The 26,256-nt window shown below is 44.5% G+C and overlaps 1 protein-coding gene across 1 annotated transcript in view; it reads left to right on the plus strand.

Annotated features, from left to right (window-relative positions):
* WWP1 (WW domain containing E3 ubiquitin protein ligase 1) overlaps positions 1-26,256 on the plus strand; it is a 2,386,594-nt gene that overhangs the window by 1,788,381 nt on the left and 571,957 nt on the right. The window contains exon 22 of the mRNA XM_044065992.1: positions 6,514-6,634. Within this exon, the coding sequence (XP_043921927.1) occupies positions 6,514-6,634 (121 nt within the window). The remainder of the gene's footprint in view (positions 1-6,513; positions 6,635-26,256) is intronic.

Here is a 26,256-nt window from a genome sequence, read left to right on the forward strand (position 1 = left end):
CAGGCTTACCATCCATGTGAGCAAGCTGAGTTCATCTATTACCCAGTTTAAGCACAACCTAGACCAGTGAGTGGGGAATAGGAAACTTATACCAGGGCTGGCACCCATGTCCCTTGTGGACAGAGATAGCTTATAAATGTCTGGTTGTCAATATACTTTTCGGATATATGACATCATTATTCTTTTGGGAAAACTTAGCTAGGATTAGAAAGGTCCCCAGGTTATTAGCCTAGTAACAATCTATTCTGAAAATTGCAGATGTTCTTTGTGTTTAACTGTTGCAGTCATTACATTTGGGTAATCTGCTGGGCAGGTTGTCCTCAGTCGGCCTGATTAACAAAGTCTTGGGTCCTGCATCTGTTGCTGTCCCTTCTTCCATGACGTCAGGTCATCAGGGGTATAAAACATGCAGCCGACGCCATTACATCAGTCTTTCTTGCCGTGCGATGCCCGAAGCAGAAGCAGTTTGCAAGTGCCAGTCGTCCGACTCCGGAAATTTTCATTTTCGAGTTTCAGAACCGAAGTCTTCAACTTAAAGCTAAGTACCCCATTGGGGAAACTTTTTCTTGCTCCTTACCGATGTCAGTAAAAGTTAATAATTGCATTACTTGTGGAAAGCAAGTACCTCATAAAGATTTTCATTCGTACTGTATTCCTTGCCTAGGCCCTGACCACGACGTACCTTGCTGTTGGTTTTGTGCTTTATTTAATCAGCGCACTATCTGTCGTCGGTACATTTTTGCCTCTAAATATTTTGGTTCTCGGTTTAATTATCAAGAAATGTCGTTGGTTAGCCATCTGACTACTGGGATTCCGAAAAAACGCAAAGATAAAGACAGAGACAGGCCGAGGTCCAAAACTGTCGACGATGCTTCTAAGCCAGTCGCCAGTTCGCCGGTACTCAGTGAGGCGATTTCGCAGCCCCTGATACCCGCTACTTTTGATTCGCAGGCCTCTACTGAGACCCATTCGGAGTCCGGTATGCTGCGAGATGCATCACCTATGGAACCTGTGGATGGGTCTGGAGCTGCTGTGCAGGCACCAGCTTCTAAGGGTGTATTCAGGCCTACAGACGTGCATATTAAATCGACACTGCCTTCATTACTAAGGCCTAAATCTTGATCTGTGTCTAAAAAACCGACGCCCAGGCCACATGTTAACAAATGATCAAAATGGTGGCTGAAGATCTAATTACTCTAATAAGGGATAGTCACCCCCCCCCCCCCCCCAAGAGGCCTAGGGCTGAGCTTGATTATGAATCTTTTGATCAGGATTCTGTTTCTTCTGACTCTTCTAATGACCTGGATTTGTCCATACCTAATTATGAGGATTCTGATGCAGAGGATTCCATTCCCTCTGCTTCCCCTCCTGAGGATTTTTCTTTTGGGGAAACTTTACATACTTTAAGGGAGCATTTCCACTGGGAAAGTCAGGAATTTTCTGATTCAAAAAAGAGGCTTAGGGATTTCCTTCTACCTCAGCATAGGCCTTTGGCTGTACCTCCTGTACTAGACATTGTTGATATGTTCTCGGAATCCAGTTTGGCCCCTGATTCCCTGCCTCCGGCTCCTAGTAAACCTGACAGATACTACAGTGTTCCTGAGTCCCACAAGTTCCTTTTCAAAAATCCTGTTGCAGATCCAGAAATCATTTTTCAGGGGCCCAAGGGCATTAAGGCTTCTAGTGCTAAAAATCCTACCCCTTCTGATAGAGACTCCAGGGCGCTGGATAGATGGGGTAAAAAGGTTTATACTTCTGCAACACTGGCAATCAGAGCTTTAAACTGCCAATTTCATATGTTAAAATATCAACAGCATATTATTGGACTGCTTAAACAGAAAATGATGTTGATTCCTGATTGTGTGGAAAATAGATTTACAGGATTTAATGCATTCTGCTGAACAAGTTGGAAAACATACTTTGCAATGTGGTTTTGATTCTTTAGAGGCCTCCTGCAAGGGCCGCTGTTACTGGGTCTGTGCTTAGAAGGCATGCTTGGCTTAAGGAGCAATCTTTGCCTGATCATGTTAAAGCTAAATTGTTGGATGTTCCTTTAAATCAGGACCGCCTGTTTGGCAATAAGGCTGAAGACGTTCTAAAAAAGATGGAAGATGAAGCTAAATCTATGCAAACCGGTAAAGATTTTTTACAAGTGCTACCTCCAGGATTTAGTAGGCACTGGCCTACTAAAAATTGGTCTTTTTCAGCCCCCTTCCAGATCCTCTCAAGCCAAACCCAGACACAGCAAAAACCCCAGGTTTCAGTCCCAGGGGACTCTCGGAACTAAGCAGAGGGGGCCTCCATTTCCAAATCTGGAAATAACAAGACACCCCCCTATGGTAAACAGTCTCAATGACTTCCTTTTAAAATTACCAAGCACTTACCTTTTAACCGCCCCTTTGGGGGGAAAGATTGCTCTTCATGCAAAGAACTGGGAACTCATAACCCAGGACAAATGGGTTTTAAATATAGTGTCCCAGAGATACAAATTTCATTTCCACACGTTGCCAATGCCAAACAGGTGGCCAGACCTGCCCCCAAGTCAGTGGGCAGAGGCTCAAAAGCAAGTACTTTCCCTCTTAAACATGGGGGCTATTCAACCGGTACCAGAAGAGGAAAAGGGACAAGATTTCTATTCCAGGCTTTTTCTGGTACCAAGAAAAGACAAATCATGGTGTCAAATCTTGGACCTGTCTACTTTAAACACCTTTCTGGAGATTCCAAAATTCAAGATGCTGACTCTTCACCAGTTACTTCCTATGCTAGGCAAAGATGCCTGGTTGGCAACTCTAGATTTAAAAGAAGCATACCTGCACACCCCAATCAAGGAATCTTGCAGAAGATACCTACGCTTCAAAGCAGGCTACTTGCATTATCAGTTCTCTGCACTGCTTTTTGGCTTGTCTACTGCGCCCAGGGTATTCACAAAGTGCCTGGCTCCAGTTATTGCATTTTGCAGGCAAAGAAATATTCAAATATATCCATACCTGGATGATTGCCTAATTCACGCAGAAAACCAGGGCATACTTCTAAATCTTCAGGCGTTTGTAAAAAGGGTTCTAACTTGTCTGGGGTACATCATAAACGAAAAGAAATCACAACCGGTACCCTGTCAACAGATTGCATTCCTGGATGCAAGCTTGAATACAACTGCCCAGATGGCTTTCCTCACGCCAGAGAAGCAAATTCATTTGGTGACTTACTTCAAACAAGTGGCCACAAAAACCCTGCTATCTGCAAGACAAATACTGCAAGCCTTGGGGTTCATGGCCTCCTGCATTCTCCTAATTCCATATACAAGACTGCATATGAGAAAACTACAGTGGTACTTAAAAAGTCTATGGAGTCAACATTGTCACAGCCTGGAAACACTGATTCCTATCACACCTTGCCTGCGCCTGGAGTTCCTATGGTGGGGAGAGGCCTGCCACCAAAACAATGGACTGCCATTCACACTACCCCCTGCTACCCAAACCCTAACAACAGATGCATCAGACTATGCATGGGGGGGCTCACCTGGCAGGGAAGTGCATTCAGGGCAAATGGAACCCAAATCAAATGCACCTACGTATCAATCAAAAAGAAATGTTAGCTGTACAGAATGCTCTGACAGCCTTCAAGGACTACATTCTTCCAGGACAACTAATGGTAAAGACGGACAACACCATGGTTATGTGGTACATAAACAAGCAGGGGGGTACACATTCCTACCCCCTCTGCAGACTCGCCATGGCATTGTGAAACACAGCCTTGCGCTGCCAAGTGCACCTACAAGCTCAATTCCTGCCAGGAAAATTTAATACACTGGCAGACGGACTAAGCAGAAAACTCATGGACCCACATGAAAGGCAACTGGAACCACGAATTTTCAACATGTTGACGAGCAAGTGGGGGAGCCCAGACATAGATCTATTTGCCATCCCCCAGAACTACCAGTTGGGCAAGTTTTGCACAAGGCCTCCCCACAAACAAGCCTGGAAAGTGGATGCCCTCTCCTTCAGCTGGAAAAACCTATCGGTCCACAACTTTCCCCCTCTGCTCTCCAAAGTGCTGATAAAAGTCAAACAGGACAAACCAAGGATGATTTTGATTGCTCCAGACTGGCCGTGCCAGCACTGGTACCAACTCCTGCGCAGTGTGTCACAAATATCTCCATGACACCTGCCTCAGACCCCTTCCCTGCTGTCTCACCAAACCAAATTCTGCACCCTCAGCTTCCAGCATTGAACCTTGCAGCCTGGCTAATCACTTAAATTCACCCTTATCCCTCAGCAAACCTGTGATGGATGTCATCTTGGAGGTGAGAAGACCTAGTACTAGAAAATCTTATGCTGACAAATGGAAAAGATTCTGTGCCTGGATCCAATCTTTAGGGATGAGCACAGCAGCGCCCAATTTACCTCAGAGTTTGCAATAATTAACTGAGATGCTTCACAAGGGCCTGTCTTTTTCCTCTATTAAAATCCATGCCTCAGCTATTTCAGCTCACTGTAACACAGTGCCACCCCTCTTCTCTCATCCTCTGCTCAAGCAGTATCTCAGAGGGGCAAAGAACTTGAGACCACTCAGGAAAGCTCCTACCCCTGCCTGGGACCTTAACTTTGTTTCGGAGAAGCTCACTCTACCTCCTTTCGAGCCTGTTGCTACTGCAGACTTAAAATTTCTTTCTTGGAAAACAGCCTTACTTTTAGCAATCACTTCAGCTAGAAGGATATCTGAATTACAGGCCCTTATGGCAGTGGAGCCTTTCGTCATCTTTCATACGGACAGGGTATCTCCAGCGCGGCCCTTAATCAGTCCATTCATTTGCCAACCTTCTTTCCCAATCCACAGAACACAGGGGAACGGATTCTGCATTCCTTGGATGTGCACAGACAACTTAGATTCTACTTGGACAGGACTAAATCTCGAAGGAAATCTGAACAATCGCTGCAGGGGCAGAGGGGAAGGCTATTTCAAAACAAACCATTTCTAAATGGATAAGCCATTGCATTCATTTCTGCTATAAGCACCATGGAAAACCTATCCCCCCAGGGGATCAGATCTCTCTCCACCAGGGCTGCATCTACTTTTGCATCCTTTCTTAGAGGTGTTCCTAGCAGGGATATTCTAGAAGCTGCCACCTGAAGTTCTGTTCATACTTTCACCAAGCATTATCATTTACCAATTTTCTCTAAATCCAGAGCTGGCTTTGCCACTGCTGTCTTGCAGGGCCTTATAGCTGGCCCTAATGCTGTATAAACTCCTCCTCCCAACCCTAGCTTTGGGAATCTACCCAAATGTAATGATTGCAACAGTGAAACACGAAGAACATAGTACAGTTGTGTACACTTACCATAAATGTAGATGTTCGAGTGTATTCACTGTTGCAGTCCTGGTTACCCTGCCTCCAGCCCCCTACTTTTCTCTGGCTATACCTTTACTTTCCTTTACTATGCTTAAAAACCTTTTTGGTGTATTTGCTTTTGGTTGGAGGTATAATTTTGTGTTTTTAATTTTATTTGCTCCCCATTAGGGGGGCACAAGACATCTGGGGCAAGAAAAACTGATGCAATGGCATTGGCTGCATGTTTTATACCCCTGACGTCATGGAAGAAGCAACAACAATCGACGCAGGACCCAAGACTTTGTTAATCAGGCCGACTGAGGGCAACCTTCCAGCAGATTACCCAAATGTAATGACTGCAGCAGTGAATACACTCAAACATCTACATTTATGGTAAATGTACACAACTGTACTTTATCCAGCTTTCATTTAATTTAAATGTCGTTATGTGGGCATATGAGAAACTTGGTAAAAAAGTAGCATTTGTTATAGAAGAGTAGGGGGAATCATGTCATCAGAAATGCTTTGGGACTATAAAGCAGTAGTAGCATCAAGGCGTGAATGCTGTTGTAAATCATAAGGATTTGATGTGATGAGGTATAATTGTCATCTGGGTCTTTGTATACATGTATTATATGTTTTCGTTACAGCAGCGATGAAACAGTTATGAAAAAAATTGCAAATGGATAAATGTTGTTGCAAAAAAAATGTATTACAAACCCAAAGCCGGTGTTTGCATGCTTCATCACCACTAATAGTGGATTGATGGATTTGGGTTGCACGTTTCAAACTAATTGCTTCAAAATGTGTAGAATTATTTAGGTAATATAAGGCATGAAATTCCAAGTTGCTAAATTTACTATGTATTGCTTGACAATATTATAAGCAAAAAATAGTATATTGGAGTTTTCTGCTGTACTTTGTTTGGAGGTGTATGCTTGTATGATTATTTTAATGGGCTAACCTGCTGCATAGATCATCGCATGATTTTCAAAATTCTTTCTGGACATTTTCTGTTTCTGCCTTTAAGCCATGTTCAGTCTTCAACTTTTATGATGCATCACTTAATGCAGTTGTTAGCAAAAAAAAAAAATTTCAATCTTTTGAAAGAATCACCAGTTGTCAGCAGCTTAGTTAAGTCATATCACGTTTCCCTAAGTTGTCAGAACTTTTATTGTATGTTCTAGTCTTATGGCAGAGTGGAGGTTTTCTCGGGGAGTGGAAGATCAAACCAAAGCTTTTCTTGATGGTTTTAATGAAGTTGTTCCTCTACAGTGGCTTCAGTATTTCGATGAAAAAGAACTTGAGGTAAGAAAGTTTTTACTATTTCATAGAGTAACACTTTATCCTGTAGCAGTAGCTGCTGCAGTTATGTTAATAGTGTGTAGTATGGGTGGATGTATAACTTGATACTTTTTTTGATTTTGCTTTACATTATTTTGGCCGAAGGTTTAACTATATAATGCCGTCGGAACAACCGACGACCGGAATTCATAAAAAGCGCAAAGACAAATAAAAGGACAGGCATTGGAGGTCGAAAACCAACGACGAAGCCTTTTATAGGCCAGTCGCCAGTTTTCAGTGAGGCGCTTTCGCAGCACCTGACACCCGCTACCTCAGAACCACAGGCCGCCTCCGACCCCCACGTGGAGACAACTAGGCCTCTGGAAACTCAAGGTATTGGGCCTACGGAAACTATTCCCTCAGATGGGTCCGGAGCCGCTGAACAGGCATCGGCTTCTGAGGGTGTTTTCAGACCTACACAGCTTACTATCAAGACCACTTCAACAGCCAAGGCAAAGTCTAAAACACCTTTAAAGACAAAGAAACAAGTACAGCATTCTCCTGGACAGTCATCCATGCCTAAGAAACAGATGCTTAAAATGGCTGAGGACCTAATTACTTTGATCAGGGGTTCCCATCCCCCTCCTGATCAGGGGTTCCCATCCCCCTCCTGATCAGGGGTTCCCATCCCCCTCCTGATAAAAGGCCTAGGCAAGACACTGACTATGATTCCTCTGACCAGGTTTCTATTTCTTCTGATTCCTCTTCAGAACAGGGATATTCTCTTCCTCCCTATGAGGACTCTGATGCTGAAGAATCTATCCCTTCAGCCTCTCCTCCTGAGGACTACTCTTTTGGGGAAACCCTGCATACCATGAGGGTGCATTTCCATTGTGAGAGCCAGGATTATTCAGAATCCAAGAAAAGGCTCAGAGACTTTCTTTTATTGCCTCAGCACAGACCTCTTGCTATCCCTCCTGTGCTAGGTGATGTATTTTGTGAATCCAGTTTGTCTCCTGATTCCTTACCCCCTGCACCAGTTAAGCCAGATAGGTACTACAGGGATGTTCATCGTGTTACACTGCTGCAGTCATCACACTTGGGTTATCCTGCCGTCAGGCGGTCCTGCAGTCAGCCAGAGTTCCAAAGTCTTGGTCTGGCATCAGTTGCTGTCACTTCTTCCCTGACGTCAGTGTGCCAGAGGTATATAAGATGCATCCGATGCCATTTTCTTCAGTCTTTCTTGCCGCGCGGTGCCCGAAGCAGAAGCAGTTCGCAATTGCCGGTCGGCCGACTCCTGAGATTTTTGAAGTTGAATTTCAGATCCAAAGTCTTCAATAAAGCTATGTACCCCGTTGGGGAAACTTTTTTCTTGCCTCAGACCGATGTCAGAAAAAGTTATTAATTGTATTTCTTGTGGGAAGCAAATACCTCATAAGGACTTCCACTCTTACTAAATTCCATGCCTAGGCCCTGATCACGACGTCACTAGTTGTCGGTTTTGTGCTAGATTTAACAAACGAACTATAAAAAGACATTTTGATTTTGCTTTGCACTACTTTGGCCGAAGGTTCAGTTATACTATGCCGTCGGATCAACCGACGACCGCAATTCCGAAAAAACGCAAAGACAAGGACAAAGGCAGGCATCTGAGGTCCAAAACAGACTAAACCTCTTCTAGGCCAGTCGCCGGTTCTCAGTGAGGAGCTTTCGCAGCCCCTGACACCCGCTACCTCAGAGCCACAGGCCACCTCCGACTCCCACGTGGAGACAACTAGGCCTCTGGAAACTCAAGGTATTGGGCCTACGGAAACTAATCCCTCAGATGGGTCCGGAGCCGCTGAGCAGGCACCGGCTTCTGAGGGTGTTTTCAGATCTTCACAACTTACCATTAAATCAACAGCCAAGACAAAGGTACCATTAAAGACAAAGAAACAAGTACAGCATTCTCCTGGACAGTCCTCCATGCCTAAGAAACAGATGCTTAAAATGGCCGAAGACCTCATTACTCTAATCAGGGGTTCCCATCCCCCTCCTGAGAAAAGGCCTAGGCAGGATACAGACTATGACTCCACTGATAAGGTTTCCATTTCCTCTGATTCCTCTTCGGACCAGGGATACTCTTTACCCCCCTATGAGGACTCTGATGCTGAGGAATCTATCCCTTCAGCCTCTCCTCCTGAGGATTACTCTTTTGGGGAAACTTTACATACCATGAGGGAACATTTCCATTGGGAAAGTCAGGAATACTCAGAATCCAAGAAAAGGCTCAGGGATTTCCCCTTATTGCCTCAGCACAGGCCCCTGGCTATTCCGCCTGTACAAGACATTGTGGATGATGTGTTCTCTGAATCCAGCTCATCTCCTGACTCTTTGCCCCCTGCTCCAGCCAAGCCAGATAGGTATTATAGAGTCCCTGACTCTCACAAGTTTATATACAAACCCTTCTGCTGATCCAGAAACTATTTCCCACGGTCCAAAAGGGGTTAAGGCTTCCATTGCAAAAAATCCAGTACCCTCTGACAGAGATTCCATAGCTTTGGATAGATGGGGGAAGAAGTATACACTTCTGCAACTTTAGTAGTAAGAGCTTTAAATTGCCAGTTTCACATGCTTAAGTACCAACAATATTTAATGGCTCAGTTAAAACAGAAAATGCTTGCTAGCTCAGAAGCTCCTGATTGTAAAGAAATGCAGGATTTATTGCATGCAGTTGAACAGGTGGGAAAACGTACTCTGCAATGTGGTTTTGATTCTTTAGAGGCCTTTTGTAGAGCCGCAGTTAGAGGTTCTGTTATTCGAAGACATGCTTGGTTAAAAGAACAGAGTTTACCTGAACATGTTAAGGCAAAGTTATTGGATGCTCCTTTACAACATGATACCTTGTTTGGTGTTAAGGCAGAAGAGGTGTTAAAGAAAATGGAGGATAAAGCTAAATCTATGCAAACAGTCAAGGATTTCTTACAAGTACAGCCACTTTGGTTTAGCAGAAATTGGCCAATAAAAAATTGGTCCTTTCCAGTGTCAGACAGGCCACAGAGGGGCAGATACAGATGCCCAAGAGGCAGATCTCAACCCCAAGGCTCAAACAGACAACGACAGTGGGGCACCTCAACCCCAAAAGGAGGTGAGGACAAGTCTTAACCTTACAGGAAACCATCACAATGACTTTCTTTTGCATATGCCAAGCACGTCCCTTCTGGAAGTCCCCTTAGGGGGAAAATTAGCACTTTTTTCTCAAAACTGGCAAACAATCGCCCAAGACAAATGGGTCCTGAATATTGTGTCTCAAGGTTACAGATTCCACTTCCATACTTTACCAAAGCTAAAAGGAATGCCAGACCTGCCACAAAATCAATGGGCAGAGGCACAAAAACAAATTTCAGCCTCATGGACATTAGAGCTATACACAAAGTACCACAACAGGAACAAGGACAAGGATTTTACTCAAGACTCTTCCTGGTCCCCAGAAAGGACAAAGCCTGGAGGCCTATATTGGACCTTTCAATTCTGAATATGTACCTGGATATTCCGAAATTCAAAATGTTGACATTACAGCAGCTTCTACCCATGCTGGGCAAGAAGGCTTGGCTTGTTACTCTGGACCTGAGAGGCATACCTGCATGTACTTATCAGACAAAATTGCAGAAGATACCTCCGATTCAAAGCTGGTACAATTCTCTGCACTACTCTTTGGCTTATCTACTGCACCCAGGGTCTTCACAAAGTGCCTGGCACCAGTAATTGCATTTTGCAGACAAAAAGGAATTCAAATATATCCATACCTGGACGACTGCCTCATTCAAGCAGAGACAAAGGACATTCTTCTACAGCATCTGGCATTTGTGAAAAGGTTGCTAATTTCTCTAGGGTACACAGTAAACAAAAAGAAGTCAAAACTAGTGCCCTGACAACAGATTACATTCCTGGGTGCCAGCTTAAATATAACGGCCCAGATGGCTTACCTCATGCCAGAAAAACAAGTGCAACTAACTCAATATTTTCAACTACTGGCAAAAACGTCCCATCTCCCTGCAAGAAAAATTCTGCAGGCCCTGGGATTCATGGCATCCTGCATACTACTAATACCATATGCCAGACTGCATATGAGGAAATTACAATGGTACCTAAAAAGTGTTTGGACTCAACATTCTCACAGTCTAGAAGCAGTAATTCCAATAATTCCCTGCCTACAACAGGAGTTTCGATGGTGGGCACAGGCATGTCACCTAAATAAGGGTCAGCCTTTACCCAACCCACAGCCAGGCAAACTCTAACAACAGATGCTTCGGATTACGCCTGGGGAGCACACATGGCAGGAACATGCATTCAGGGCAAGTGGACCACAGACCAGATGCATCTTCACATCAGTCAAAAAGAGATGTTGGCTGTTCAGAATGCCCTAACAGCTTTCAAGGACCTTCTACACCCAGGACAACTATTACTAAAGACAAACAACACCACAGTAATGTGGTACATAAACAAACAAGGGGGCACTCACTCTTATCCCCTATGCAGGCAAGCCATGACCTTGTGGAACACAGCTCTAACGTACCAAGTTCACCTGCAAGCACAATTCCTGCCAGGAAAGAAAAATACTCTGGCAGACGACCTAAGCAGAAATGTCATGGACCCTCACGAATGGAAACTGAACCCACAAATCTTCAGCATGATAACACAAAAATGGGGATGCCCAGACATACATCTTTTTGCCTCCCCTCTGAATTGCCATCTACAAAAATTATGCACAAGGACTTATCACAAACAAGCATGGAAAGTGGATGCTCTTCTGTTCAGCTGGAAAAACCTAAAAGTCTATGCCTTCCCACCACTGCCTCTCCTTTCAAAGGTAGTCCTAAAAGCCAGACAAGAAAAACCACAGATGATCCTGATTGCTCCAGACTGGCCATGCCAGCACTTGTACCCTATCTTAAGGAACTTGGCTCAGGGCCCACCATGGATTTTGCCCCAAATTCCACACCTTCTGACTCAACAAAACAATCAGATCCTGCGCGGTCAGCTCAAAACCCTAAACCTGGCTGCATGGCAGAGACTTTAGTCAAACAGGCAACACCTCTCTCTAAAGCTGTTATGGATGTCATTTTGGAGGCCAGGAGGCCTAGCACCAGGAAAGCTTACTCAGAAAAATGGAAGAGATTCTGTGCCTGGAACCAGGCGCACAGCCTTGACCCTCTTGTTCCAAACATTCCTCAGATTTTACAATACTTAACTGAGATGCTGGACAGAGGCCTATCCTTTTCATCAATTAAGATTCACGCCTCTGCCATTTCTGCACATTACAACACGGATCCTCCTTTATTCTCTCATCCCTTGCTAAAGCAGTACCTCAGAGGGGCTAAAAACACAAGACCGCCCCGGAGAGCACCAACACCAACTTGGGACCTCAATTTCGTTTTGGAAAAACTGACCTTACCACCTTCTGAGCCAGCCAATACAACCAATCTAAAATTTGTATCATGGAAAACAGCTCTGCTCCTGGCAGTAACTTCAGCACGAAGAGTCTCAGAGCTACAGGTATTAATGGCAGTGGAACCTTTTATAATTTTTCATCAGGATAGGGTATCTTTAAGGACAAACCCTACCTTCATGCCAAAGGTGGTATCTAGTGTGGCTCTTAACCAAACCATCCATTTGCCTACTTTTTATCCAAACCCCCAAAATAAAGGGGAGAAACCTCTGCATTCTTTGGACATACACAGGCAGCTATGCTTCTACTTGGACAAAGCAAAAGCTTTCAGGAAAACTGATCAACTGTTTGTAGCATATGCTGCAGGATCACAAGGCAATATCTCAAAGCAGACTATATCCAAATGGATAGGACACTATTCGGTACTGCTACACACCGCATGGAAAATCAGTCCCTAATAACATTAGGCCTCATTCCACCAGGGCAACAGCCACTTCAGCAGCCTTTCTCAGAGGAGTACCTACCAAGGAAATTTTGGAGGCTGCAACTTGGAGTTCAGTGCACACCTTCACCAAGCATTACCACCTGCCTCTTTACTCTAAATCCAGAACAGGATTTGCCACTGCAGTTCTGCAGGGCCTCTTAGCCAATCCTAACTCTTTATAGACCAGCCACCCAAACTTAGCTTTGGGATTCAACCCAAGTATGATGACTGCAGCAGTGTAATACGATGAACATAGTACAGTTTTGTACCTACCATAAATGTAGATGTTCGAGTGTTCACACTGCTGCAGTCCAGGTTACCCTCCCTCCATCCCCTCTGAACTAGCTGGACTTATCCATACCCTTCTATCCTATACAACCTTTGGGGTGTATTTGCTGGTAACTGAAGGTATTGTTTTTATTTTATATGTATATTTTTGATTAGCAATATGTATTGCCTACCCACTTGGGAGCTCCTGACATCTGGGGCAAGAAAAACTGAAGAAAATGGCGTCGGATACATCCTTTATACCCCTGGCGCACTGACGTCAGGAAAGAAGCGACAGCAACCGACGCCGGACCAATACTTTGGAACTCTGGCCGACTGCGGGACCGCCTGACAGCAGGATAAACCAAGTGTGATGACTGCAGCAGTGTGAACACTCGAACATCTACATTTATGGTAGGTACAAAACTGTACTTTCCAGATTCCCATAAATTTCTTTATAAAAAACCCTGCTGCTGATCCAGAAACAGTTTCTCAGGGTCCCAAAGGGGTCAAGGCTTCCACTGCAAAAAAACCTGTTCCCTCTGATAGGGATTCTAGAGCACTGGACAGATGGGGGAAAAAGTTTACACCTCTGCTACGTCAGCTGTAAGGGCTTTAAACTGCCAATTTCACATGCTTAAATATCAACAATATCTAATGTCTCTGCTGAAACAGAAAATGCTGACAAACTCTGAATGTCCTGAAAACAAGGAAATGCAGGATTTATTGCATTCAGCTGAACAAGTGGGAAAGCATACTCTGCAATGTGGTTTTGATTCTTTAGAGGCTTCTTGCAGAGCTGCAGTTACAGGTTCTGTCATTCGAAGGCATGCTTGGTTAAAAGAACAGAGTTTACCTGATCATATTAAAGCAAAATTATTGGATGCTCCATTACAGCATGATACCTTGTTTGGTGTTAAGGCAGAAGAGGTGTTAAAGAAAATGGAGGATAAAGCAAAATCAATGCAGACAGTAAAGGATTTCTTACAGGTTCAGCCACCCAGATTTAGCAGGAATTGGCCTTCTAAAAATTGGTCCTTTCCGGTGTCAGATAGGCCACAAAGAGGCAGATACAGACGCCCAAGAGGCAGATCTCAGCCCCAAGGCTCATACATACCTAAGCAATGGGGTGCTTCAGCCCCAAAGGCGGAGAAGATAAATCACAGCTGTATAGGAAACAATCTCAATGACTTTCCACTGCCAATGCCAAGCTCTTACCTTTTGGCAGCACCCTTAGGGGGAAAACTAGCACTTTTCTCACAAAATTAGCACATGATCACCCAGGACAAATGGGTACTAAATATTATTTCTCAGGGCTACAGGTTCCACTTCCACACCCTCCCAAGGGCAAAAGGTATGTCACACCTGCCACTCAATCAATGGGCAGAGGCACAAAAGCAAATTTCTGCTCTCGTGGACATGAGGGCAATTCAAAAAGTACCACAGCAAGAGCAGGGGCAAGGATTTTACTCTAGACTTTTCTTGGTACCCAGAAAGGACAAAGCCTGGAGACCAGTACCGGACCTGTCTACTCTAAATACTTTCCTGAACGTTCCCAAATTCAGAATGTTGACACTGGAGCAACTTCTACCCATGCTGGGCAAGAAGGCTTGGCTCGTTACTTTGGACCTCAAAGAGGCATACCTGCATGTCCCAATCAGACAATCTTGCAGAAGATACCTCAGATTCATAGCTGGCTCAATGCATTACCAATTCTCTGCACTGCCCTTTGGCTTATCTACTGCGTCCAGGGTCTTCACAAAATGCCTGGCACCAGTAATTGCATTTTGCAGACAAAAAGGAATTCAAATATATCCCTACTTGGATGACTGCCTAATTCAAGCAGAGAACAAGGACATTCTACTACAGCATATGGCGTTTGTAAAAAGATTATTAATTTGCCTAGGGTACACAGTAAACAAAAATAAATCAAAACTAGTGCCCTCTCAAGAGATAATATTCCTGGGTGCAAGCTTAAATACAACTGCCCAGATGGCTTATCTCACGCCAGGCAAACAAAGGCAACTTACTCATTACTTCCAAATGATGGCAACAAAGACCCAGCTACCTGCAAGAAAAAATCTGCGGCTTTGGGCTTCATGGCATCCTGCATTCTGCTAATTCCATATGCAAAACTGCATATTAGGAAGTTACAATGGTATCTAAAAAGAGTTTGGACTCAACATTGCCACAGCCTGGAGACACTCTCATTCCCTGCCTGCAACAAGAGTTTCGATGGTGAGCACAATCCTGTCACCACAACAAGGGACAGCCTTTCTCTTTACCCACAGACAGGTAGATACTAACAACAGATGCATCGGATTATGCCTGGGGGGCACACATGGCGGGAAAATGTATTTAGGGCACGTGGCCTGCAGACCAAATGCATCTTCATATCAATCAAAAAGAGATGCTAGCTGTATAGAATGCCCTGACAGCCTTCAAGGATCTAATTCAGCTAGGACAACTTTTACTAAAGATGGACAACACTACAGTCATGTGGTACATAAACAAGCAAGTGGGCACACATTCCTACCCCCTCTGCAGGCAAGCCATGACCTTGTGGAACACAGCATTGGCCTACCAAGTACATCTACAGGCACAGTTCCTGCCAGGAAAGAAAAATACTCTGGCAGATGAACTAAGCAGAAACCTCATGGACCCTCACGAGTGGAAACTAGATCCACAAATCTTCAGCATGATAACAAGGAAGTGGGGATGCCCAGACATAGATCTATTTGCCTCCACTCACAACTGCCAACTACAGAGATTCTGCACAAGGACTTATCACACTCAAGCATGGACGGTGGATGCTCTTTCATTCAGCTGGAAAGCCCTGACAGTTTATGCCTTTCCTCCACTGCCTCTCCTCCCCAAGGTACTCCTAAAGGTCAGACAAGAGAAGCCAAAAATTATTCTGATTGCCCCAGCAGTGGTACCCAATCCTAAAGAATTTGTCTCATGGTCCAGCCTGGACTTTACCTCAAATTCCTCATATTCTGACCCAACAAAACAATCAGATTCTGCACAGCCAACTCAAAACCTTAAATCTGGCTGCATGGCGAAGAATATAACCACTCATAATACACCTCTCTCTAAAGCAGTTATGGATGTCATTTTGGAAGCCAGAAGGCCCAGCACAAGAAAATCTTATGCAGAGAAATGGAAGAGATTCTGTGCTTGGAACCAGGCACAAGGACTTGAACCACTTGTTCCAAATATTCCTCAGATTTTACAATACCTAACTGAGATGTTGGACAAAGGCCTATCCATCTCATCAATCAAGATCCATGCTTCTGCCATTTCAGCTCATTACAATACGGAACCTCCTATTTTTTCACATCCACTGCTAAGACAGTACCTCAGAGGGGCCAAGAACATAAGACCCCCAAGGAGAGCGCCGCTACCTACATGGGACCTCAACTTTGTCTTGGAAAAGCTCACACTGCCTCCTTTTGAGCCAGCCAATACAGCTGAGATAAAATTTTTATCATGGAAAACTGCTCTGCTCCTAGCAATAACTTCAGCAAGAAGAGTCTCAGAGTTACAGGCATTGATGGCAGTGGAACATTTTATCATTTTCCATCCGGACAGGGTTTCTTTAAGGACAAACCCAACATTTATGCCAAAGGTAGTTTCCAGTGTGGCTCTTAACCAAACCATTCATTTGCCAACATTTTCCAAATCCCCAGAATAAAGGGGAGATACTTCTGCACTCTTTGGACATTCACAGACAGCTACGCTTCTACCTGGACAAAACTAAAGCTTTTAGAAAGACTGAGCAACTTTTTGTGGCATATGCTGCAGGATCACAAGGAAAGGCTATTTCAAAGCAGACTATTTCAAAATGGATAGGACACTGCATTCGCTACTGCTATGCACAGCATGGCAAATCAGTACCTAAGATTGTTAGGACACATTCTACCAGGGCAGCAGCCACATCAGCAGCCTTTCTCAGAGGAGTACCAAACAAGGAAATTTTGGTGGCTGCAACTTGGAGTTCAGTGCACACCTTTACCAAGACTACCACTTACCTCTTTACTCTAAATCCAGAGCAGGCTTTGCCACTGCAGTTCTGCAGGGCCTCATAGCCACTCCTAATCCTATCTAGATCCAGCCGCCCAACCTCTGCTTTGGGATTCAACCCAAGTGTAATGACTGCAACAGTGAAACACGATGAACATAGTACAGTTGTGTACCTACCATAAATGTAGATGTTCGAGTGTATTCACTGTTGCAGTCCAGGTTACCCACCCACCATCCCCCTTTCTTTGCTGGGACTTATCTGAGCCTCTCTATTCTATACAACCTATGTGGTGTATTTGCTTGTAAATGAAGGTAATGTTTATTTTGTGCATGCTTTTTGTCAGCAATGTTTTTAGCCTACCCTTTTGGGAGCACCTGACATCTGGGGCAAGAAAAACTGAAGAAAATGGTGTTGGCTGCATCTTGTATACCCCTGGCGCACTGACGTCAGGGAAGAGGCAACAGCAACAGACGCTGGACCAGGACTTTGGAATTCAGGCTGACTGCGAGTAGCCTGCCAGCAGGATAACCCAAGTGTAATGACTGCAACAGTGAATACACTCGAACAACTACATTTATGGTAGGTACACAACTGTACTTTCCTCATACATATGTCAAATTATCCTTCACAGTTCAGGCAGTTATCTAACTGTATGTGATTGTTTCAAAAGTTCAAAAATAGTAAGTAGCAAGAGAGACAAATGGTACAACTAATTACAAATACCAGCAAAACAAAGTAAACACAAAGCAGATGAACCAAACCAGGGCAGGATTCACCCATCAAAGATCACATAGGAAGGTAAAAATTATTATGTTTATTGTGAGCCCTTTCGCAATTGAACCAACTGCTTCTTCAGACATTAAAAATACATTCAAACTAAGCTTTCCTGTACCATACAAAGACCAATAGAAATCACTAATTAATTAAGCAATCTGATTGTTCAACTTGGGTCTCCAGATCCCTAATTACTTTCTTTGTACTTAATGGGTTACCACCTATGTGGTAATTTGTGGGCACATTGTTTTTGCCAAAGGGTATGACTATACACTTTTTGGCATTTAGCTTTAGACCATGGATCTGGCACCAGTTATCCATCTCTGCGAGACCTTTTTGAAGGATGTTTGTGTCAGCTGGAGAGTCGATTATGGCGCCCAGTTTGCAGTCATCTGCGAACTTGGTGAGCCATAGTCCTCCCACGTTGGCCTGTACCTCAGAAAAGTAAATACCGAACAAGAGAGGTCCCAGGACAGAACCTTGTGGGATGCCACTTGTGACCTGTTTCGAGTCTGACATGGCTCCAGCAACTCTGACTCTGTGGGTTCTGTCTTTGAGCCAGTTTGGGACCCATCTTGTGACATAGGGGTTTATATTTAGGCTGGATAGCTTATCTATGATGCCCAAGTGGGGTATTGTGTCAAATGCCTTTGCTAGGTCCAGATAGGCTGTGTGGACTACCTTCCCTTCATCTATGGCCTTGGTGACTGTTTCAAAGAAGTCGACCAGGTTCAAAAGGCAGGATCTGCCCTTGACGCAGCCAAATTGGGTAGGATCTAGTGTCTGTAGGTCCCCAATGACTTTGTTTGAGTTCCATGATGATCCTTTCCATAGTCTTGCATACTAGGCTAGTCAGGCTTATGGGGCGATAGTTTTCAGGGTCCGCAGAGGCGCCACCTTTGTGGAGTGGGACCACTGTTGCTGTACGCCATTCTTTGGGCACATATCATGTAGTGAGGCTGAGATTGTACAGCAGTTTTACTTGAGGGATTAGTTCTTCTTGGAGTTCATGTAGGATGCAACCCGGGACGCCATCTGGTCCCATGGAAGCAGTGTTTTTTGCTTTGGAGAGGGCGGCCTTCACCTGAGCATCAGAGATGTTTGGGAGGCTGCACTCTGCCGGGATCGATACTTGCTCTTTTGGGGGGGAGAAGTTTGCACTGAACCTGTCTGCCAGGATATTGGCGATGTCTGTGGGTTCAGCGTATTTTTTGTCGTTTACAATCAACTCAGAACACATCTGGGAGTTGCATCACAGGTTCCTAACATAACTGAAAAAAGCCTTATGATTGTCTTCAGTGTCCTGTGCAATTTTTCTCTCGAAGCTGGCCTTGGAGGATTTTATGAGGGATCGTAATTTTTTGCTAGTACTGATCAGAGATGCCTTCCCTTTTAGGGATTTTGCTCTATCATGTAGTAGCTTCCTCCTTCTGTTGTACAGTTTATTTATGGCTGGGGTCCACCAGACTGGACGCCTGCCTTTGGATGATTGGGTCTTGATTTTGTTTGGGATAGCATGATCCATGCATTCCTGGAGATGTCTGTAGAATGCGTTTATATAGGATTCTGCAGTTTGGGCCGTAGTTTCCACTGGCCCTGGGGCCTTGAAGGATTCCACTTCAGTTTTAAGAAGTGTGAAGTTCGCTTTTGAGAAGTTTTTCACTGTGGTTTTCTGGGCTGGGGGTGGGGTCCGGGATGTGGATATCCAGTGAAATTAATTTATGGTCTGATCTTACCAATGAGGGATATACTTCTGGTATGGAGCATAGAGTCCCCATGTTGGTAATGATCAGGTCTAGAATGTTTTCCCCTCTTGTGGGAGTGGTGACTAGTTGTTCCATAGCATTTGAGTTTATAAATTCCAGGAACCTTTGGGCTAAGGTGCTGGGGCTTGAGTAATGCTCCCAGTCTATGTTTGGGTAGTTGAAGTCGCCCAATATAATGGTGTTTGGAGAGATCTTAGTGTTCTCCAATGTTTTCAGGAAAGCTGAGTGGGATTCCTGACTTTGAGAGGGTGGTCTGTAGGATGCTATAAACTGAAAAGCAGTCTTGCCCACTGTCAGTTGCACATGGATGGTCTCTGATACTTTGTGCACTGCCACTAACCTGGAGGTGTGGATATCCTTGATAAATATGGAAACTCCCCCTCCTTTTGTGGTTTGGTCCAGGTTTTGGGGCCGAAAAGCATGATATGAGGTATAACCTGGTAGTGCTGGGGTGCTGTCTCGAGCCTTGAACCAGGTTTCTGTCACTGCACAGATATCGATGTTCTCCATACTGAGGAGAGCTTCTTGTGCATGCATCTTGAGGTTAAGACTTCTGGTGTTTAGCAGCATTACCCTTAGTTTCTTGTTCCTTGTGTTGTCTATGGAGGTGGGTTTGACTTTTGAGCCTTGCCTAAAAAAGGCACTATGGGGGTGGCGAAAGCCCAGGGGTGACAGGTTCAAGCCGTCCCTAGCGAAGCAACGTGGCTTGTCGAGCATGTCATCCCAGGCTGACAGACACTGGATCCCCTTTGAATGACACCAACATTTTAGCCAATTGTTAAAATCGATAATTTTGTCTTTATAATGTGGCATCATTCTAGGTGAGGGTAAGATGCTGCTCAAGGTCAGGGTCATACCGGCCTGGGCTACATGATCAGAGAGCTCCTCTATGTCTCTTTTCATGTAGTCGAGCGAGGTACGTCTCAGGTCATTCACGCTAGCATGTACAATGACTGAGTCATATTTGTATTTGCTTTGGAGTGACCTGAGTGCTTGCATTATGTGGCGGATCCTAGCTCCCGACAGGCAGCTCACTGTGACCTTCTCTTTATTCAGCCTGGTGAGCGGGACATCAGTGTGTCTGACAATAGAGTCACCTATTACAAGGGTATCAGGTGTGTTATTCAGCCTTAAGGGCTGTGACTGCTTGGCGCACTGACTTTGTGTGCTATGTGTTGTACGTGTTTTGTTTTGGGGTAGCGTTTGCTTGGATGTCTGATTTGGAGGTCTCTGTTGCTTAGGTAGATTTTTATTTAGAGCCTCCGAGTAAGTTTTTGTGTTTTTATGCGTTTGGTTCGCTGTTGTGGTGGGACTGTGTGATACTGGAATTGTGTTGTGTGAGGTTACCTTCTCCTCCTGACTGGTTACACCAGTTTTGAGATGAGAGAGCTCAGCCTCAAGTTTGGCTATATGGTTGCATCTCTCACATATATTTGAACCTGTTTGGAGGAGGAGAGGGTTGTCCGTGTACATGAGACAGTTGTAACATTGCCTCAAAATTCCCAGATTCACCAGCTGGACTGGAGAGGAAACCATTGACTGACCTTTGGACATGCTAGAGTAATATAGGGAACTGAATTAAAACGGACCAATAGGGGACAAGGTAATCGTAGAGAGTATAAGAGTAATTAGTGCTTATGGTTTATTAGTGGTAACTTGTAAGATTACTTATTTGGACCAGTGAGGGGCCTTAGAATGAGAATATGGTGTTTAATTTGAGAGATAGAGCAGTTCTAAGGGAAAACGTGAAGAGCAGACTTTGTGGAGCCAGGAATAGTTTAAACCCAATTAGGCGGCGCTGCCCGATGTTGCGCTATGCGCAAAAACGCACAAAACCGTGCAAAAGAGGGTTTTAAGAGAGGGAGATCAAGGAGTTAGGAATTGACCCAAAATGACCAATAAAACTACAGTTTCAAGGCAGTAACCACTCCCACAGGGGCAGGCAGGCTGCTCAATGTTTATCACTGCCACTGATGAGCACAGAGACTTCCCTTTAGCCCAAGCAAACAATGGCCTGCAAGAAACTTACAAACAGTTCAGAACAGCAAATTTGTAACTGAACTTTTTTAAATCTCAGAAAAGTGGGGAAAAAAGCAAGATTTTTTTGATTTTTTGTTTTTTTTAAGGAAAGCAGAGGTTCACACGTATCAGTAAGTTAGAACAGTGCAGTAAATGACCCCACACTTGAGTGCTAGGCCAGAGACAGATAAAATGCAAGTTTTAAGAAAAAAAACGATTTTAAAAATAAGTGTAGGCAGGAAATTCAGTAATCAGCTCTAGGTTGTGTTCTAAATACAGTTAGAAACACAGAAATCAAGTTTAACAAGCCAGAAAATGCTCAAAAGTAGGCGGCAATGCAGAAAAACACAAGTCCAAAAAGACGCCAAAACCACGAGGCAATCGGGTTTTAAGAGAGAGAGATCAAGGAGTTTGGAATTGACCCAAAATGGCCAGTAAAACTACAGTTTCAAGGCAGTAACCACTCCCACAGGGGCAGGCAGGCTGCTGACAGGAAGTCCACTTTGGTGTAACAATTTAATAAGTGAGTCCTGGGTTAAGGTCATAGACATTTGGGCTTCTTTGCCATCATGGTGGCTAGACCTTCAGTCTTTCTCTGAAGACTCTATTTCCACTGTTACTTCCCCGGGCCTTTCTGGTTTCCCTGTACCTAAAGGATACCTACCTTCATATTACTATCCACCCTCTATTCAGGACATTTTTGCATTTTTCTGTTTCTTCCTCTGATTTTCAGTTCTCTGTTTTGCCCTTGGGCTCTCAGTGGCCCCAAGGTTATTCAGCAAATGTCTAGCTCCAATGGTCACCTTTTGCAGGCTTTGCAGCATTCACAGTTTTCCCAGTCTGGAAGACGTCTTGCTTCAGGCCCTATCCCAAACCAAACTAGTGCAAGATCTTTATTTTATCCAGCATCTGTTGCACACCCTGGGGTTGACAGTCAACCGTCAGAAGTCAATGTTGAATCCATCTCAGGACCACATCTTTCTAGGCTGCAGAATCCATACTGTTCCAAAGCTAGTGCCTCTTTCTGCCACCAAGGTGTTCTCGCTCATAAATTGTCTTTTCCTGCTTCCCTTGTCTTGTCTTCATGTCAGGGAGTTTCTAGGAGAACTGGGGTTCATGGCTTCTGCAATCCCCATGCTTTTCTGGGCCAAGCTTCATATGAGAAAATTTCAGTCGTATCTCAGATCACTGTGGTTTCAACACTGCTACCCACTAGACTATTTAGATGTTCTTCATGTTTCACTGTTGCAGTCATTACATTTGGGTTATCTGGTTGCAGTAGCCCTCAGTCGGCCTGATTAACAAAGTCTTGGGTCCTATGTCGGTTGCTGTCTCTTCTTCGATGACGTCAGGTCATCAGGGGTATAAAACATGCAGCCGACGTCATTACATCAGTCTTTCTTGCCGTGCGGTGCCCGAAGCAGAAGCAGTTCGCAAGTGCCGGTTGGCCGACTCCTGAACTTTTCATTTTCGAGTTTCAGAACCGAAGTCTTCAACTAAAAGCTAAGTACCCCATTGGGGAAACTTTTTCTTGCTCTAATCCGATGTCAGTATAAGTAAATAATTGCATTTCTTGTGGAAAGCAAATACCTCATAACGATTTTCATTCGTACTGTATTCCTTGCCTAGGCCCTGACCATGACGTACCTCACTGTCGGTTTTATGCCCTATTTAAATCACAAACTGTCCGTCGTCGGTATACTTGCGCTTCTATATATTTTGGTGCTTGGTTCAATTATTCTGATATGTCTTCAGTAAGCCATCCGACTACCGACATTCCGAAAAAACGCAAAGATAAAGACAGAGATAGGCCACCCAGTTCACCAGTACTCAGTGAGGCGCTTTCACAGCCCCAGATACCCGCTACGTCAGATTCGCAGGCCTCTACTGAGACCCATTCGGAGTCCGGTATGCCGCGAAATGCTTCAACTGTGGAACCTGCGGATGTCTCTACCTTGGATGGGTCTGGAGCCGCTGTGCAGGCACCGGCTTCTGAGGGTGTATTCAGGCCTACTGACTTGCATATTAAGCTGGCACCATCTTCTTCTTCAAGGCCTAAAACTCGAACCATGCCTAGAAAATTGATGCCCAGACTGCATGGTCAGGCCTCTATGCCTAAAAAACAAATGATAAGAATAGCTGAAGACCTTATTACTTTAATCAGAGGAAGCCAACCTTTCCCCTATAAGAGACCTAGGTTCATAGGTTGGTACTAGGCTATCGGCCCTAGGGCCTATGCAAGCCTAGCCATAACAATTCCCTGGATATTTCTTCCCACAGAATTTACTTCTCTGGACCCCTGTCTAGCAGGGCGACTGACATGATCCCCGAGGTGAATTTCCTATCTCCCATCCAGTCATCAAGGGTGGAGTTTGCTTATGATACTTCTGATCAGGATTCCAAATTTTCTGTTGACTGGGATTTACCCTCATCTACCTATGAGGATTCTGATGCTGAGGACTCTATTCCCTCTGCTTCCCCCCCAGAGGATCTCTCTTTTGGTGAAACCTAGCATACTCTCAGGGAGCTTTTTCGTTGGGAAAGTCAGGATTTCTCTGATTCTAAAAAGTGGCTTAGGGATTTCTTACTCCTGCCCCAGCTCAGGCCTTTAGCTATACCTCCTGTACTGGACATTGTTGATGATGCCTTTTCAGTATCTAGCACTGCCCCTGACTCTTTACTTCCTGCTTCCAGAAAACCTGATAGATATTACAGGGTTCCTGACTCTCACAAGTTCCTTTTCAAAAATCCTACTGCAGATCCAGAAACTGTTTCACAGGGATCCAAGGTCTTTAAAGCTACTACTGCCAAAAATCCTACCCTCTTTACTAGAGACTCCAAGGCACTGGATAGATGGGGTAAGAAGGTATACACTTCTGCAACTTTGGCCATTAGGGGCCTTGAATTGCCAGTTTCATATGTTAAAGTATCAGCAGCATGTAATTGGATTGCTTAAACAGAAAATTATGTTGTTTCCTGCTTGTGCTGAAAATAAGGATTTACAGGATTTAATGCATTCTGCTGAACAAGTTGGTAAACATACATTGCAATGGGTTTTCATTCATTAGAGGCATCTTGCAGGGCTGTGGTAACTGGGTCTGTACTTAGAAGACATGCTTGGCTTAAGGAGCAATCCTTGCCAGATCATGTTAAAGCGAAATTACTGGATGCTCCCTTAAATCAAGACCACCTGTTTGGCAACAAGGCAGAAGTTGTTCTTAAAAAGATGGAGGAAAGATCTAAATCTATGCAAACTGTTAACGATTTTTTACAAGTACAACCACCAGGATTTAGTAGGCATTGGCCTTCTAAGAATTGGTCCTTTTCTGCCTCTTCCAGATCTTCTCAGTTCAAACCCAGATCCAGCAGAGCACCCAGGCTTCAGTCCCAGGAGACGCACAGGACTAAGCAGTGGGGGGCCTCCACTTCCAAATCTGGGAGTAATAAAACTCCCCCCTATGGTAAACTGTCTCAGTGACTTCTTTTTAAAACTTCCAAGCACTTCTCAACTGACTGCCCCTTTGGGGGGAAGATTGCACTTCATGCAAAGAACTTGGGGACTCATTACCCAGGACAAATGGGTTTTAAATAGTGTCCCAAGGATACAGATTTCACTTCCACGTTACCAACTCCAAGCTGTTGGCCGGATCTACCTCCAAATCAGTGGGCAGAGTCCCAAAAGCAAGTACTCTCTCTCTTAAGAATAGGGGCTATTCAGTTGGTACCAGAAGAGGAAAAGGGACAAGGTTTCTACTCAAGATTTTTCTTGGTACCCAGAAAAGGCAATTCACGGTGCCCTATCCTGGACCTGCCTGCTCTAAACACCTTTTTGGTGATTCCAAAAATCAAGATGCCGACTCTTCACCAGTTGCTTCCTATGCTAAGCAAAGATGCCTGGTTGACAACATTAGATTTAAAGGAAGCATACCTGCACACCCCAATCAGAGAATCTTGCAGAAGATACCTACGCTTCAAAGCAGGCTACACGCACTGTCAGTTCTCTGCACTGCCCTTTGACTTATCTACTGTGCCCAGGGTATTCACAAAGTGCCTAGCTCCAGTCATTGCATTCTGCAGGCAAAGAAATGTTCAAATATACCCATACCTGAACGATTGTCTAATTCAGGCAGAAAACCAGAACATACTTTTGAATCATCTGGCTTTTGTACAAAGGGTGCTAACTTGTCTGGGGTACACCACAAATGGAAATAAATCACACCTGGTACCCTGTTAACAAATTGTATTCCTGGGAGCAAGCTTGAATACAACTTCCCAGATGGCTTGCCTCATGCCAGAGAAACAAATTCACTTGACAAAAAATCCACGAACGGAAAGCAAAGAGAGAACCAAACAGCAATAGCGTAAAAATAATTTGATTTCCGCTTTCGTCACTTGACTTCCTCAGAATGCCATTCTGAGGAAGTCAAGTGACGAAAGCGGAAATCAAATTATTTTTACGCTATTGCTGTTTGGTTCTCTCTTTGCTTTCCGTTCGTAAATTCACTTGACAACCTACTTCAAACAAGTGGCCACAAAAACCCTGCTTATCTGCAAGACAAATACTACAAGCCTTGGGGTTCATGGCCTCCTGCATTCTTCTAATTCCATATGCAAGACTGCATATGAGGAAACTACAATGGTATCTAAAAAGCCTGTGGTGTCAGCATTCTCAGGATCTGGAAGCAATGATTCCTATCATTCCTTGCCTACGCCTAGAGTTCCTCTGGTGGGCAGAGGCCTGCCACCAGAACAAGGGACTACCATTCACACTACCCCCTGCTGCCCAAACCCTAACAGACACATCAGACTATGCATGGGGGGGTGCACCTGGCAGGGAAGTGCATTCAGGGCAAATGGAACCCAATTCAAATGCACCTTCAC

This window comes from Protopterus annectens, chromosome 3.part0 (genome assembly GCF_019279795.1).
Source record: "Protopterus annectens isolate FY-2018-M chromosome 3.part0, PAN1.0, whole genome shotgun sequence".
NCBI lineage: Eukaryota > Metazoa > Chordata > Ceratodontiformes > Protopteridae > Protopterus > Protopterus annectens.